Genomic DNA, 17,387 nt, shown 5'->3' with positions numbered 1-17,387 from the left:
AGACTTTTGCCCTCCGCCGGCCTTCAGAAGAGGTCCTCTTCTGAAGGCCGGCTGTGGGCGAAAGTCTTTGCTCCCGACCGCCAGCATTTCCCTATGGGCTTTCGTCTTGCGATGCAAGCCCATAGGGAAATTCGTCTTGCGAAGCGCCTCCAAAACAGAAAACCCTTTCGTCTTGCGGGTTTTCCGTCTTGCGAGGCATTCGTCTTGCGGGGTACCACTGTATATACAATACGTGATTAACAAAGCAGGCTTAATTTCTGCAGAAATTAAATCTGCTTTGTTAATCAAAGCCTGAGCCCTCTCTGTGATACAGTGGCAACAGAGAGGTTGTGGCAATAAGAAGTCTGTTGTAACCAACTAAGTTCTGCTCTTGAGTAGAGCTATTGAAAGGAATGGATTTAAGTCGTAACCACAAATATAAGTGGATCTGCTTTTGAGTATGGCTAATTTTGCAGACAACCCTTTGTTATGAAAGATACACAAATATCCATATTTCACTTTCTCTATGGAATCCATGATATTTCTTTTGCAAGAAACTTGGATCGTTTTTCTTTTTAGCATAACCTTGATAATAGGTAAGCAAAGGGCAGCAGGAACTGTGTGTGGAAGACAGTGTCCCAAATGAAAGGCAGGAAGTAATTAAAAAACAAGTCAGGAGAGGCAGGAAGACAAGCATAGCACAGTAGCTCCCACCCCAAATACTGACACCCTCTGCAGGTAACAGCAGTCACTCTTTCAAAGGCATCTCCGCAGCCCTCTGGGCCAGCAGCTTGCTAGGCGATTTTTTAAAAGAAAGGTAAGATTTTTTAAAAGACATTTCTTGCAGAGTGAGACTAGTTGGCTCCCTCTTGGAGCTGCGTTCTGCTTCTTGGCAAGAGCCTGCTGCCACGAGTCTCCCCAAAGCTTTTGTTCTGTCTTCTGGGAGTAGCAGCATCTAGCCAGGCTCTCGTAACTCACCGCAGCTGCCTTGTCTCAATGAATAAGCCGGGGTTTGTTTTGTGGAGAGTCGTAGGATTCAAAATTGTTTCTAAAATGGTTGAAGTGATGGCAGTGAAAGCCAGGCTGCCAAGACAATGGATACGTCTGCAGGATACTCACCTGTAAAAAGGACTTCTGTGCTCCCATTTGGGCAAATACAGGGCTGCTGTCTGTAGCAAATTACTGTATCATACGTTGGGAACCAGATGTAGTGGGAGTAGTAATGATGATGATGATGATGATGATGATAATTTATTTATACCCTGCCCATCTGGCTGGGTTACCCCAGCCGCTGTGGGCGGCTTCCAACCGAATATTAAAAACAGTACAGCATCAGACATTAAAAACTTCCCTAAACAGGGCCGCCTTCAGTTGTCTTTTAAAAGTAAAATGGTTGTTTATTGGCCTTAACATCTGCTGGAAGGGCGTTCCACAGGGCGGGTGCCACCACCGATAAGGCCCTCTGCCTGGTTCCCTGCAACCTCCCTTCTTACAGGGAGGGAACCGCCAGAAGGCCCTCGGTGCTGGACCTCAGTGTCCGGGTTGAATGATGGGGATGGAGATGCTCCTTCAGGTATACAGGACTGGGAGGGTGTTCCACAGGGCAGGCGCCACTACCAAGAAGGCCCTCTGCCTGGTTCCCTGTAACCTCACTCTGAACCTGCGCTCTTAACACAACAGGCATCCAGCAAGCCAGGCAGCAGAAGAACTTGGGAGGCCACAGTTAAAGTGTAATTAGCAACATCACAGAAGAAAACAAAACCAGATACTGTGTTGGTTTGTCCCAGGAAGGCTGGGAATACACAGTTAAAGCTGTTCCTCTGCCTTAAAGGCCGCATGGTGGAGATGGTCATCGTAACCTTTGCTGCTGCCTTTTAGTATTCATATACCAACATCAAGGTACAAATGGTGCCTTGTCACTTTTTCCAGTTCAGGTATATGAGCACCTGCTGGACAGGCTGGACTTTTTCAGTAGCACCTTGCAAGTTACAAAGGGTCTTGCTGGAGGGGTGGACCGGATTTTTCACCTCAACCCCAACTGCATTTATTCTCACAATCTGATAACCGCGAGAATTTGGGATTTAAGCCCTTAAAGGAACCTCTTGGTTGCTGCATCAGTCCTCATCAATACGAGGACAGCACACCTTGGCTGCTGCCGCTGCTTGATCTGATTGGACATCTTGAGGTGTGTATTTTTGTTCGACGCCCCATTCGCTGCCATCTACCTCACTGCTCATGTTTCCACTCCTCCCCTGACAATAGAACGCAATTCATTATTCCATGGTTGGAAGCCGTCCACCAGTAGATCTCAGCCCAGCTTAACCTGCGAAAGGTCACTTGGCCTGATGTCTGGCCCAGACGCAGCATTCCTGGTATTGACCTAATAAGCTGGGCTGGTTTCATGTCCAAAAAAATACAAGTCACAACTACGTTATGAGCACAGAGCTGCCGCCAGCCAAAAGTGGATTGAAAGGCAAGCTTGGCAGGTGTTCTGTCCAACATTTCCGTTGTTTCTATTAAGCAAGCAGGTTAGCAGGGCAAGCCTTCTCTGCTTGCTTACCCTGAGAGAGGCTCCCCGTGGCAGTTGTTCTCCTTGAACTCAGCAAGGCTCCCTCGCAACCTTTCAACTAGTCAGGGTGACGCAGCGGGGGGTTGAATGATACAGGTGCCGCTGCTAACGCAGTTTCCGCATTCCTGTCAGCTCAGGGGAGCATTGAAATGAAATCTGCCTCGTGATCATCAATGGCTTTCGCCATTCTCTTTGGCAGAACCACAAGAGGTTGTAACATGCTGCCGTAGCTGAACCCAAATAGCACAGAGCGCTCAACGCGAAATGCCCAGGGTTTAGTCAGGTCAGGAAAGGATCTGAGGACCAAAACATTTTTGAAAGCGTCTTGTGGAATTGAGGAGAGGTTAGTAACCTCTGTATTGATGTGGTTTTTAGACTGCTTGATTGTATCAGGGTTTTTTTAAAGCCACCTTCAGCCATTAGAAGGGACGCGGGTGGCGCTGTGGGTTAAACCACAGAGCCTAGGACTTGCCGATCAGAAGGTTGGCGGTTCAAATCCCCGCGACGGAGTGAGCTCCCGTTGCTCGGTCCCTGCTCCTGCCAACCTAGCAGTTCAAAAGCACATCAAAGTGCAAGTAGATAAATAGGTACCACTCCGGCGGGAAGGTAAATGGCATTTCCGTGCGCTGCTCTGGTTCGCCAGAAGCGGCTTAGTCATTATGGCCACATGACCCTGAAGCTGTACGCCGGCTCCCTCGGCCAATAAAGCGAGATGAGCGCCGCAACCCCAGAGTCGGTCACGACTGGACCTAATGGTCAGGGGTCCCTTTACCTTTACCAGCCATTAGAGATGCATTTCCCCAGAGCTAGTGTCGATGCTTCCAGTTTCGTACATTAAACGGCATTCCTGGGTATGGTTCAAGAGGAACACGCTTTTGATAGGTTTTGCATTCCGGTAAACTGAGGGTGGTCTGGTGCAAGGGCTGGTTAGATAGTCAAGCTGCCAAGAAGTTATCTAATGGCACAGCAGGCCTGAGCTGTAGTGGGTATATCACAAGGGAAAGCGGAGTATTTCTGGGAGCCTTTAGGAATTTGTCTTCTTATGATCCAGCTCATACAACGCAGTGTCAGGTATCTCCTGCAAAATCTCAAATCAGAGCTTTCAGTACTGAAGGATAAGTTTTTATTGGTGCTTGTGGCAGAAAACGTCTTAAATGTGTGAATTTACAGGAGTGTTGGGCTATAACAATATAATAATAATAATAATAATAATAATAATAATAATAATAATAATAATAATAATAATAATAATAATATCTTTATTGTCATTGCCCCCTTCGGGGACAACGAAATTACTTGACTGCTCCATAAAAACACTAATTAAACAATACAGTATAATACAGCAAGGGAGATTAGATGACTTTCAAAGTCCGGGCTTCCCATTCAGGGCCGAGATCGCTCTGGAGAAGAAGCTGTTCTTAAGATGGCTCGTTCTTGTCTTCATCGTCCTGTATCTCCGTCCCGACGGCAAGAGCTCAAAGAGACAGTGACCAGGATGCGATGGATCTTTTACTATGTCCAGTGCCTTCCTATGGCACCTTGTGGCATAAATCTGTTCTAAGGTGGAGAGTGGGCAGCCAACAATGCTCTCTGCTGCCTTAACAACCCTGCACAACCCCATCCTGTCCTGGGTAGTACAGCTTCCGTACCACACACGTAAGCCATAAGTGAGCACGCTCTGAATGGCACAGTGATAGAAGGCAAGCAGCAGTTTCTGCGGAATATGGTTTTTCCTTAGTATTCTCAAAAAGTACAGTCTCTGCTGCGCCTTCTTCACAAGCCCCCTTGTGTTGACACTCCAGGACAGATCATGAGTTTTTCTGAGGGGTCTGTTATAAAAGTTGCTTTTGAGTCCATCCTACCACACGTCTCTGTACCCTCTCGCCCAAAGAATCAAACACATTTAAGAACCTATATTGGCTGACCAAAATGGAGCGTGTACACTTTTGCTTTTGAAAGGTGCCTCACTGCTTCATTTTCCAAGCTGGCATCAGGGGCGCTTATGAAGATCAGGCCTCAAATACGCATTTCAGTGGCTGATTTAGAATTGAGGCAGGTTTGCCCTGGCTTGAACTAGACAAGCAGTCATAAATATCCAGTGTGCCATGTGGAGGCACACGAGGCTGCTACCAGTCCTTGGGTTCTGTGATGGAAGCAAGGCAAAATGCAAAGGTAGGAAAATAAATGAATAGAATGACACAATAATGCTGCAATCTCTCATTGGGCCATGGTTCCAAAACTGCAACTTGACTCCTCTTTTCCCCTGCAGATGTCCCGGAATCACCTGTAACTCCTGAAGTTAAAGACCTTTCTCCTGAGCCAGACCCAAACCCAGAGCCTGATCCTCTGCCCATGGAGGTAAAGACTGGTTTTGCAGGCATGTTTCAGACAGTGGGAACCCCACATTCTGAACATGGGGTTGTCTTTTATACAAACGTCCTTCGCTTGCTTGGCTTACGTAATTTTATGGAGTGGGGAGAGTTTTTGTGGGGTTGGTAAAAAAAAGGTAAAGGGACCCCTGACCGTTAGGTCGCGTCGTGGCCAACTCTGGGGTTGCGGCGCTCATCTCGCTTTATTGGCCGAGGGAGCCGGCGTACAGCTTCCGGGTCATGTGGCCAGCATGACCAAGCCGCTTCTGGCAAACCAGAGCAGCGCACGGAAACACCGTTTACCTTACCGCCAGAGTGGTACCTATTTATCTACTTGCACTTTGACGTGCTTTCGAACTGCTAGGTTGGCAGGAGAAGGGACCGAGCAATGGGAGCTCACCCCATTGCGGGGATTCGAACCGTTGACCTTCTGATTGGCAAGTCCTAGGCTCTGTGGTTTAACCCACAGTGCCACCCGCGTCCCTTCTTGTGGGGTTGGAGGCAGAAGAAATTGCCTTGCCTTGGTCTAAACTACATTTCTAAGGTCTCAGTAGAAGCTTCATTTGCTTCTTAATCTTGCATATATATATATATATATATATATATATATATATATATATATATATATATATATATATATTGTGATGGGATGATGAGCTGCTTGTGTGTAAAATCGTAGTCCCTCAGAGTTTGTGCAAATCCACAAACCTCTGTCTGTGACAGAGCTCCTCGGACATGTCTGCTCTAGTCACTTGCAGATTCCGACAGTGGTTGCTTTCGGAATCGTTTCCAGCATAAAAGCTCCTTAACGGAAACACGTCTTCTGGACTCACGGCGTGACAGCTTCCGGCGAGGAATGGGTCTCCCTATGGGAGCTTCAGACACCCCCCCCCCACTGTTCTCGCTGGACGTGTCCCTGAGCCCTCCCTCTTGCTCGCTTTCCCTCAGAGTTCCACCTCTTTCCCTGCTGGTTCCTGCTTTGGCTGCTGAGTCTCTCTCAGCCTCCGTGAGACTTTCCACCAGAGACTCACCTCTCCCCCTGCTGGTCCCTGCTTCAGCTGCTGAGTCCCTCCCAGCCTCCGTGAGCCCTTTCCCCACCTGTTCCTCCGATGGCAGTTCCCTGACATCCACCTCCCCTCCAGGGCCCCCTTCACCCCCTCCCGTTCCCTCTCCTCTGAGCGGTGAGGAGGTAAAACCCCGAAAAGAATCCTCTTCATCTTCAGACGTCTCGAACATTTCCCTCCATCGGTCGCCGTTCCGGCTCGCTGAATCCTCCTCCTCCTCGGAATCTGTGAACTCCTCCAACTCCTCTTCTTCGTCGGTGGTGGCAAAGTATTCCCTTCGGAACCTCGCCACAGGCTGAGGTTTACGTGGGAACCTCTGATGAAAAGCTTCTATTAAAACCTCGTCATTGACATCCTCTGCCATGACCCAGGTGTTTTCCGACTCCGGTTCCCCTTCCCACATTACCAAATACTCTACTTGATCTCCCTTCCACCTGGAATCGAGGATCTCCGCTACATGGTAGCTGTGTTCCCTTTCCTCCATTGCTGGTCCCCAAGTGACCCTCCCTTCTCTGTCCCCTTTATACGGTGACAGCAACGACCTGTGGAAAACTGGGTGCAGCTTCATGTGGTTCGGTAACCGGAGTCTGAAAGCCACTGGGTTGACCTGTTGCGTGACTTCAAAGGGACCCAATCTTTTGGGTCTTAACTTCTTACAACCCCCTTTGAATGGTAACCCTTGGGTTGACAGCCACACCTGGTCCCCCACCCTAATGGTTTCACCTTCTCTTCTGTTTTTGTCTGCCTGCCTCTTATATTCCTCCTTGGCCCTGTCTAAGTTAAGTTGGAGCTGGCGATGGATCGCTTCCATTTCTTCTACGAACTGTTCGGCAGCTGGAACGCTCCAGTTCTCCCCTTCCCCCCCTGGGAAAGCCCGGGGATGGCACCCGTAATTAGCCAAAAAGGGGCTCATCCCCGTGGACACGTTCTACGCATTGTTGTAGGCAAATTCTGCCAACCCCAGCTTCTCCACCCAATCATTCTCTCTGTCATTCACATAACACCTCAAATATTGCTGGAGGATGCCATTGGCTCTTTCCACCTGCCCGTTGGTTTCAGGATGCCGGGCAGTCGAAAAATTGACCTCTACATGCAGTAAGCTCATGAGCTTCCTCCAGAACCGGGAAGTAAATTGTTTCCCTCGGTCTGAAACCACCCTCAAGGGGGCGCCATGCAACCTAAACACATTTTCTACAAACAGTTTAGCTGTTTCTTCTGCCGTGACAGCATGTGAGCAGGCTATAAAGTGGGCCATTTTGGTCAACAGGTCTACCACAACCATGATGGCTGTTTTCCCTCTGGATTTTGGCAAATCAGTCATGAAATCTATTGCCACTGCTTCCCATGGTCTTTCAGGTGTGGGTAGCGGTTCTAATAACCCTGCCGGTGCCCGCCTCTCCCCCTTAGCTCGCTGGCATTGGTCACACCCTCTCACATACTCCCGCATATCTTCCCTGACCTTGGGCCACCAAAATTCCCTGGTAACCAGCCACATGGTTTTGTGTTGCCCAAAATGCCCTGCTGTGGGGCTATCGTGCAGCTGCTTGAGTACCTTCTCCCTCAAATCACCTTCAGGTATATATAATGCTCCCTTGTAATACAACGCCCCGTTTCTCTCCTCAAAACCTCCGGGTTTATCTTCCTCCCTCCTGAGACCCCTGAGTTTGTCCTGGGCGTATTCATCATTCTCCGTTCCCTCTACCAGTTCCCTTTGCCCCACCCATGCCGCCCCACACACCCAGCGGTCCTCTGGAATGACATGTCTTTCTTCGGGTGCTCCCTCCCCCTCCAAATATTCAGGTTTGCGTGAGAGAGCGTCCGCCCTAACGTTCTCTGGGCCTGGCACGTAACAAATCTCAAAGTTAAATTTGGAGAACTCCTGGGCCCATCTCAACTGCCGTTGATTGAGCACTCGTGCCGTTCTCCAATACTCTAGGTTCTTGTGGTCAGTGCACACTTGCACCTTATGTTGTGCGCCAATTAGCAGATGCCTCCATCTCCGGAAAGCCTCATGAATAGCCAGAAGTTCTCGGTCGTACACCGTGTAGTTCCTCTCGGATTTGTTCAGCTTTCGCGAAAAAAAAGCACACGGTCTCCACTCTGACTCCTCCTTCCCTGGCTGCAGAAGAAGCACCGCCCCTATGGCTCTGTCTGATGCGTCTGTTTCGACTCTCATCTTTTTTTGTAAATCCACATGCAGAAGTTGTTCTTCAGAGGCGAAGGCCCTTTTCAGTTCCTCAAAAGCTCGCTCCGCCTCCTCAGTCCAAACGAATTTCTTCTTACAGCTGAGACAGTCCGTAATGGGCGCCATCAGGTGGGCAAAGTTTCGGATGAACTTACGATAAAAGTTCCCAAACCCTAGGAACCTCTGCACATCCTTCTTGGTTTTGGGTGTTTTCCATTCCAGCACTGCCTGGACCTTGCCGGGATCCATGGCCAATCCCTTGTCTGACAGGCGGTACCCCAGGAACTCCACCTCCTTGGTATGAAACTGACACTTCTCCAGTTTCACCCACAGCTGGTTGGCTTGCAGCCTGCTCAACACTTCTCTGACGTCTCTCACATGCTGCTCCTCATTCTCAGAATACACCAACACGTCATCTAGGAAGGCCACACAATTCTTGTAAAGCAAAGGCCCCAGTACGTGGTTCATAAACGATTGGAAGCACGCCGAGCCTGCTTGTAAGCCAAATGGCATAACGAGATATTCAAATGCCCCCAAAGGGGTGAACATGGTGGTTTTCCATTCATCCCCTTTCCTTATACGTATCAGGTTGTACGCCCCCCTTAGGTCCAGCTTTGTAAAAATCTTTCCCTTCCGCACCCTGGTCAAAATGTCGTCAATCCTGGGCATAGGGAAGGCCAATGGTTCTGACACTGCGTTTAACCCCCTAAAGTCACACACAAGTCTCGGCTTGTCCGTGTTTTTTTTATCCACAAAAAACACTGGGCTACCTCCCACCGCTCTGGACTCTTTGATGAAACCTCTCTTCAGGTTCTTGTCAATGAACTCTCTTAGCTCCTGCATTTCTCTGTCTGACATGGCATACAACTTGCCTACAGGAAGCTGTGCCCCAGGGAGTAAATTGATTTGACAGTCAAAGGGTCTATGCGGGGGTAGTTGGTCAGCTTCCTTCTCGCTGAACACGTCGCTGAGATCTGCGTATTGTCGTGGTACCTTCACCTTCTCCATTACTTCCGTCCCTGCTAGGGTGGCTTGGGCCCCTGCTGAACCCTTTCCCCCTTTGCAGTGTTCTAAGCAATGTGCTGAACCAAAGGAAACCACTCTCTGATGCCTGCCCACCAGCGGATCATGTAACGCCAGCCAGCTCATCCCCAAAATAATAGGAGCTCCTCCCAAGGTGGCCACATTAAACGCTATCAGTTCTGTGTGCCTTGCCACCTTCATTATCATTGGGACGGTCTGCAAGCTGACTTCTCCTCCCAACAACTCCCTGCCATCGATCGTGGTCACCTGCAGGGGGTTGCTTAAAGGGATCGTCTGTATCTGGTGTTCAGCTGCAAACTCTTTGCTCATGAAATTGCAGGAGCTGCCTGAGTCCAACAGCGCCTTTATCTTTAGGGGGTGTCCATTTTGCAGCTCTAGCGACACTTCTATCACTAGGGCAGGTTTAGGAGGTTCTGGCACTTTAGTGGGCACTTTCACTGCTCTTTGGCCTGGCTGCTGTGCCCCGACGGTGGCAGCCAGGCGTTGGCTTTTACTTGCTCCGGTTTTTCCTCCTCTCTTCCCTCAACAGCTCCCACCATCCCTTGCCATTCCTTCCTCTGGGGGCAGACTCTGGCAAAGTGACCTGGCTGTTGGCAGAGATAGCATTTCCGGGCGCCTTTTCCCTCCTTCTTTCCCCCCTCACTGGGCTTTGAAACTGCGCGCGCGCTGTTCCGATTTCCATTGGCTCTGCCGGCGGGAAAGTTGTCTCTGGAATGTCTGGAATGTGGAACTCCTTCCACCGTTCCCCTTTCCCTTCCCGCCTCTCCAAGGCTCTCGCCTCCTGGCGCGCCCCTATGGTCAGCGCAGATTTGGTCAGCTGATCCATAGAAACCGCCCTGGGACTCCGGGAAAGTTCATCTTTCACAGCCGAAGCAAGACCTTCTTCAAATAGCATTTGAATGGGTTCCGCCGATAAGTCCCACCCCAATCTATGAACCAGCATGGTGAACTCAGTCCAATACTCACGGACAGATCGGCTTCCCTGTTTGCAAGCCATTAGCTGTCTGCGGATCACTCCCTGCTCAATATCGCTGGAAAACATCAAATCCATCGCACGAAAGAACTTCATTGTGTCCTTTAGGATGTCATTATTCGTTGCCATCAGGGGTCTAACCCAGTCCCTCGCCCCCCTTTCAAGATGCCCAATCACGAAAGCCACTCGTGATTCCTCATCAGGGAATTCATCAAACTGCACATTGAGGGCATATTGCATCTCTGTCCTAAAGGCATGGTAGTCCTTGGGGTCCCCCCCAAACTTCTGTACTAATCCTGGTACCTTTCTGGTGAACTGGGGGGCTTTTCCCTTCTTGTCTGCATCCTGAGCCCTTCTCTCCTCAAGCCTCGCCGTCTGCAGCGCCAGTTGGATTTCCAACGCTCGGTACCTTTCTTCCAAGCTTGGACCTGCTCCAACTCCTGCTTCTCCGGTTCCGGCTGGGTCGCTCATGATGCCTTCTCCTGCACAGGCAGCTTACAAAGACTGTCGGAATGCTGTGATGGGATGATGAGCTGCTTGTGTGTAAAATCGTAGTCCCTCAGAGTTTGTGCAAATCCACAAACCTCTGTCTGTGACAGAGCTCCTCGGACATGGCTGCTCTAGTCACTTGCAGATTCCGACAGTGGTTGCTTTCGGAATCGTTTCCAGCATAAAAGCTCCTTAACGGAAACACGTCTTCTGGACTCACGGCGTGACAGCTTCCGGCGAGGAATGGGTCTCCCTATGGGAGCTTCAGACACCCCCCCCCCACTGTTCTCGCTGGACGTGTCCCTGAGCCCTCCCTCTTGCTCGCTTTCCCTCAGAGTTCCACCTCTTTCCCTGCTGGTTCCTGCTTTGGCTGCTGAGTCTCTCTCAGCCTCCGTGAGACTTTCCACCAGAGACTCACCTCTCCCCCTGCTGGTCCCTGCTTCAGCTGCTGAGTCCCTCCCAGCCTCATGTAGTGCAAGATGAGTGATTCTCAGTTCAGCTGTAATTGCTTTCCTTGCCTTCTTTGTGACCGATGGGCTTAGTGAGAAGTGAATTCTTCGTGGCCACAGCCTCCGTTACAAATGATCCGACCCAGTCATGCAATCACAAGCAGATGCCACTTTGCTCTTAACGCTTGGCTGAAAACCCAAAATTTGGCAGAGAGACAAAACCTATTTGCGTTATTGTCAGAGTCTGTTAACATCTCCAAAAGCCCAAAAGGTTTCGCTTCAGAATCAATTCAGCAAACGTCTCTCTTCAAAGTGGGGTGAATGAAGAAATTGGATGTATTCTGGTTGTTATAAAACGCCATCCAACTTCCCCCAGCTACGCACTTTGATTTTAAAAGCTGAACTGAAATTTCTTTTTTTCTTTTTAGGGGTGCTTATTTCTGAGTAAATATGCATAGATCCAACTTGTAAAATACACCTCTCCGCTTTTGGAGGCAGAGGGAATTACAAGTGGGGAGGGTGCTGTTGCAGTCAGGTCCTGCTCGTGGGTTTCCCAGAGGCCTCTGGGCAGCCATTGTGAGAATGATTGATGATGAGGATAATAATAATAATAATAATTTATTATATGCCGCCCCTCGGACTGGGTTGCTCAGTTCACTCCGGGCGGCTTCCAACAAATCAAAACATCAAACACAGTAAAACATTGAAATCTTCCCTGCTTTCCGACCGGAGGAATGGCCTCTTCCATTGGTAGCACATTGAGCCCCTCCCCTGGTCCCTGGCAGCCACTAGAAAGGGGCAAAAAAGTAGATGCTGTTTGTCGCAACGTTCACTGCACACCATCTTCACAGTCTGCACTGTCCTCTTTTTCAGGCATCGGCAGGAGAGAAAAAACGGAAGCGGAAGCGAGTGTTGAAGTCCAAAACGTTTGTGGATGAAGAAGGCTGCATAGGTGAGGCTTAGCTGTGGGGCTGTCCTGGGATTAGCCAATGAACTGTGTTCGTTTTAACTGATCGATTAAGTAACGTAAACAGTAGCAAAAACAGTGAGCCTCTGTTGGATACGGGAGGGCAAATCCCTTTGGGCTCTGTATTAACAGGTGTGGTGCAATTTGCATAGCATCCTAAGTTACCCTGCCAAGCTCGGGACGCACTGTCATTTTCTGTAGGACCCCTTTCTCAAGACCCGTTGCAAGTGGGGGCCTTGGGAGCCTGGAGGAAAGTGGGGAAGTCTCTCCGTGTGTTGATGAGAAACCCTTGGTGCACATTCGCCATGCAAACCTCTAGCCTGGGTTTTGTCAAGTTAGAAATGGATTAAGGATCTGACTTTTCAAGTTTGGCCAAGTGTTCTGGCCTCCACTTCAGGCGCCTCCGAAGAAACAGGCTCTTTCTTTTCTGTCTATCCTCAGCCAACCTCCCCCCCCGTCCCCCACCCCTCCGAAAGGATGCATCCAGAGCTTGCAATAACAAAGATGGGCCCCGCCTCCCCTTCCAAAGAAAGTGTGGGTTTTACTCTTTAACTTCAGTCTTTTCTAAACATGTCAAGAGTGGGAAGCTTTCCTTCACCACTTGGAATAAATAGTCCTCTGTGGAATGCTGACATTACCGATTTGCAGTCCAGATCCGGCCCGGTTCATTGCTACCCGCACCTCTGGTGTGTTCTTGGCAGACGGTCTGGTGTAGCAAAGAAAGAACGGAACGGAATCGTGGTGAAAATTGTTTGGGTGGGAGAAGAGGCCCAGCCAAACATTCAAGTCAGAGATCTGAATGTTGCCTTTGCCGAACTTCCAGAATGTTTGTATATGCACATCTGTCAGGGGTTGGGATGAGGGGCATTTGGGTCGTAGGTATGTAGAGGATTTCTAGGTGTCCAATCCAGAGAGATTTCCCACTCCTCCCATGTTTAACTTTGGGTTCCTGTTGGGAGCCAAGCTATTATGGCTTGTGTCAGGGGTTTCATACTACAGTCATACCTTGGGTTGAATATGCTTCACGTTGAGCGCATTCGAGTTGCGCTCCGTGGCAACCCAGAAGTAACGGTGCACGTTACATCCTGGTTTCGCCGCATGCGCAGATGCTCAAAATGATGTGACGCGCATGCGCAGAAGTGGCAAAAAGTGGCGTGTGCAGGTCTGCCGTCACTAGTTGTGTTTCCTTCTGGATGCGAACAGGGCTCCGGAACAGATCCCGTTCGCATCCCGAGGTACCACTGTATATGGATTCAGTCTAAGGGTGAGGAAAGGCCAGCAGGCCCAGGAATATAGTTCTGCAGGAGAAGAATGGTGAAGGAAAGATGGGAGTTGGGTTGCGCAGCAATCAGGAGTCCGTGCCTTGCTTGCCTCGTATGATGGCCTTCAGAATTGTGGGGTTGATCTGGGGCAGTTTTAAGAGACTGTTGGGTAACCCAGAGGCTGCAAGAATCAGGGACTTTCCAGTGGTGCAACCGGTTCACGCCGCCCTTTTGTTTCCAGTGACCGAAAAGGCTTACGAGAGCGAGTCCTGCACAGACAGCGAAGGCGACTTCCGCTCCAAGCCCTCCGCAGCTCGCAAGCCGCCTGCCGGGGCTGCCAAGAAAGAGCCCAAAGAGGAGAAGAGAGGCGCAAAGAGAGCCACGAAGGCCAACAAGCAGGCTTCCATCATGGGCTTCTTCCAGAAGAAATGAGCTCCAGCCACTGCCTGGTTTGCAGAAGCAGTGTCAGAGGAGGCAGCCACCCTTTTTGAAGCACAAATACTTACCGTGTAAGTGGGCTTTCTCCGGAACCGGGAAACGAGACTCGCCACACGTGGGAACCTTTCGGTGCCAAAGCTGCTTAAAAAGCAGCCACTAGAGGCAACAGAGTCGCTGTTCGAGAATCAGATTAATTTGCTTTGTGCGGGCCTGTTAAATATATATCTCTATATGTAAAGGCCAATTGTTTCTTTTAGCCGCCCCGTCCTGCGGCAAGCCCTGCAGGTGGGCTGGCCTCTCCCACTGGCTCAGGTCAACGAAATGTGATGCGTCTCAGTATCCCCACCAGCTGTCGCTGTCCCACCTCCAACCCTTTCCTCTTCACAGTGGTGCCTTCAGAGAGCTTGATGGAGTCTTCAAGGTTTCTCTGCGGCCAGGCAGCTATTTGGAAGGGAAATCTCGCGGGCCCTTCACATAGTTGCCTGCTCTTGTAGCTATGCGGAAGGGCAGCGATAGCTTAAGAACGTTGGTGGGTCTTTTTCCTTGTCTCAACCAAACACTGTGAAAGGCAGGAGAAGCAATGGCAGCTTTAGAAATGTCGAAAAGAGTATTCTGGCCGTGAGTCTTGACGCAGGCTGCCTCTGTTATGATAAACACTGGAAATGAGAAACAATTCAGAACCAGCCCAGACTGCCCTCTTTCCTCCATCTGTTTGTATGGGGCTTTTGCCCAAATAACCTTTTGCCCTTCTCGTCTTCCTCCTGTCATTCGGAAGGGGAGCCCAACCAAAGACCGCCTGTAGCTGCTGCCTTGCATGGGGTTTGCATCAGTTTTAGCATAAACAAGGTGGGTTGGGGTCTCTGACTGGTTGGCTTCCTTGATCAACTGCCAAGCAGGGTGTCCCCTCCCCCCCCCCCCACTTTAATGGAGAAACCACTTGTTAATGAGGAACCAAATGATGAGCAACCCCGTTTCGGAAGATCCAACTCTTTTTTTTAAAGTTAGAATGAAAGGAAAGGAGCAGGGATGGAGACCGGCCATTCTTCTCACAATTCTGCAGTTTGGACAGATCCGTTCAATGGAACATTAAGAGAGGGCAAGAACTCCATTCTGGTTTGGTTTAGGTTTAGCAGTGGAGTGGGCGGTCTTCCACAGCCACTCACTAAACCACAACCAAAATAGAGTAGCAGGTAGAGCTGCTGGTGACATTTGAAAAAAGTCATTTGCCTATTATAGATGGTGCCCAGGCCAAAGGAAAAACAAAAGGGGTTCATTATTCAAACGCTGTATTACAGAAATAATATTTTTGAGGCTTAGCCGTGGAGGTTTCTCAACCTCCCCAAGCCCCTACTGAAACTAGTCTGGTTTCTGGAATCCATTATTTGAACAATCGGAATCCGTTCACGGCTGTTGCAGATGCACGAACCGGCCTGCCCCTCTGGCTGGCGTCCTTGGGGGTTTCACGTTCAACATGGTGTTCTTGTAGTTGCTGATTTTATAATGAAGTGCGTTCAGTCCTTAGCCCAGGCCTGCAGGCTGACCTTCCTGACAGACAAGCCTGCTTGGCCTTCTCATCCCAGCTTTCCCCTACGCTTGGGAAGGTGGGTTTGGCAGCATCCTCACCTACGACCATTCCTTCCCCAACCTGGTGCCCTCCAGATGAATTTGACTATTAACTCTCACCAGACACAAGCAGCAGGGGTGTTCTGGTGAGAGAGTTACAGCCCAAAACATGGAGGGCACAATGTTGAGTGAGACTACTCTTAAGGAGTTCAGGCCAACAGCTGAGTAAGGCTTCACATCCTTGGGTTAGCGTTGGTTATTTTTTAATATGAAATAGGAGGCCTCTGCTGGAAAGCCTTAGTCCATTTTTTGCCAATCCTTTTTTTTTTTTAACTCTTTCCCAATAAAATAACACTTTCCCCTTCCTCTTTTGTGTGCTCAGATGTTTATGTTGGGGCAAAAAAAGCAAAATGTTAAATAAAGATGCGGTCTTCTGCTAAACATCTTTTTTTTAATAAATAAAAAAATCTTGCTGAAGAGATGTTTTTGTGTCTGAACTTGTGATACTACCGCTTGGCTAAAGCATTTTCATTGAGCTTTGAAGGTTTTTCCATGCAACCGAATACTTAAGGATGAAGTCGTCCAAGAACTCTCTCTATCATGTTCAGAAGTACAAATACACATATAATTTAAAAGCCAGCTGGAATTCCTCACCTATCGCAGGGCAGCCAGGGATTTCAGAAGGGGCTTTTGAGCTGCTGAGCCTGCTGTTGACCCTTTCCTTTGGATGGAGGAAGCAGTCACATGACAGCTGGGCTCATCTTTCTCGCCCATCAGCAACATGCAGGCTGGGGCTGATGGGAGTTGTGGTCCAAAACATCTGGAGGGGCACCAGGGGGGCATAGGTGCCCCAGAACCTGTACCACTCTGTGATTGGACAGGGGTGGCACTGTGGTCTAAACCACTGAGCCTCTTGGGTTTGCCAATCAGAAGATCAGCGGTTCGAATCCCCGCAACGGAGTGAGCTCCCGTTGCTCTGTCCCAGCTCCTGCCAACCTAGCAGTTCGAAAGCATGCTGGTGCAAGTAGATGAATAGGTACCACTGTGGCGGAAAGGTAAACGGCGTTTTCGTGCACTCTGGTTTCTGTCATGGTGTCCCGTTGTGCCAGAAGTGGTTCAGTCACGCTGGCCACATGACCCGGAAAGCTGTCTGTGGACAGACGCCGGCTCCCTTGGTCTGAAAGCAAGATGAGCGCCACAACCCCATAGTCGCTTTGACTGTACTTAACCGTCCAGGGGTCCTTAGCATTGCATCCACTTGTTTTTGGTTGTTGATTCCACCAAAAGAGATGGATGGAGTAAGAACTGACCAGTTGGTTAAATAAACTCTGAATTGGGTGGGTTGCAAAACATGAAACAGTCTACTTTTTGTGTGTGTGTACATAATTTTATTAGAAGAAGAAGAAGAGTTTGGATTTGATATCCCGCCTTTCACTCCCTTTAAGGAGTCTCAAAGCGGCTAACATTCTCCTTTCCCTTCCTCCCCCACAACAAACACTCTGTGAGGTGAGTGGGGCTGAGAGACTACAAAGAAGTGTGACTGGCCCAAGGTCACCCAGCAGCTGCATGTGGAGGAGCGGAGATGAGAACCCAGTTCCCCAGATTACGAGACTACCGCTCTTAACCACTACACCACACTGGCTCTCTTAGTTTTCAATTACAAAATAGCAAAAACAAAAGCGCCAAACATACTCAGTTCTGGAAGTCCATTTGACTTCCGAAATGTTCAAAAACCAAGGCACAGCTTCTGATTGATGCAGGTGCCCCGGAAACAATAGCTGACAGCCGCATTGGATGTCCGGCTTCCAAAAAACATTCGAAAACTGGAACACTCACTTCCGGGTTTTCAGTGTTTGAGAACCAAAGTGTTTGAGAAGCAAGCTAACAGTGTACAGTGGTGCCTCGCAAGACGAAAAGAATCCGTTCTGTGATTCTCTTCGTCTAGCGGTTTTTTCGTCTTGCGAAGCAAGCCCATTGACAGATTAGCGCTATTAGCGGCTTTTAGCGGCTTATCTGCTGATCAGATCAGCTGATAA

The 17,387-nt window shown here is 49.5% G+C and overlaps 1 protein-coding gene across 1 annotated transcript in view; it reads left to right on the top strand.

The window, feature by feature from the left end:
• POLD3 (DNA polymerase delta 3, accessory subunit) overlaps positions 1 to 15,828 on the top strand; it is a 35,758-nt gene extending 19,930 nt beyond the window's left edge. The window contains exons 10-12 of the mRNA XM_081197413.1: positions 4,818 to 4,906; positions 11,995 to 12,073; positions 13,592 to 15,828. Of these exons, the coding sequence (XP_081053539.1) occupies positions 4,818 to 4,906; positions 11,995 to 12,073; positions 13,592 to 13,782 (359 nt within the window). The 3' untranslated portion in view covers positions 13,783 to 15,828. The remainder of the gene's footprint in view (positions 1 to 4,817; positions 4,907 to 11,994; positions 12,074 to 13,591) is intronic.
• Positions 15,829 to 17,387: the final 1,559 nt, after the last annotated feature.

Source organism: Podarcis bocagei, assembly GCF_964188305.1.
Source record: "Podarcis bocagei genome assembly, chromosome: 6".
NCBI lineage: Eukaryota > Metazoa > Chordata > Lepidosauria > Squamata > Lacertidae > Podarcis > Podarcis bocagei.
This window is presented reverse-complemented; position numbering and strand designations above follow the sequence as displayed.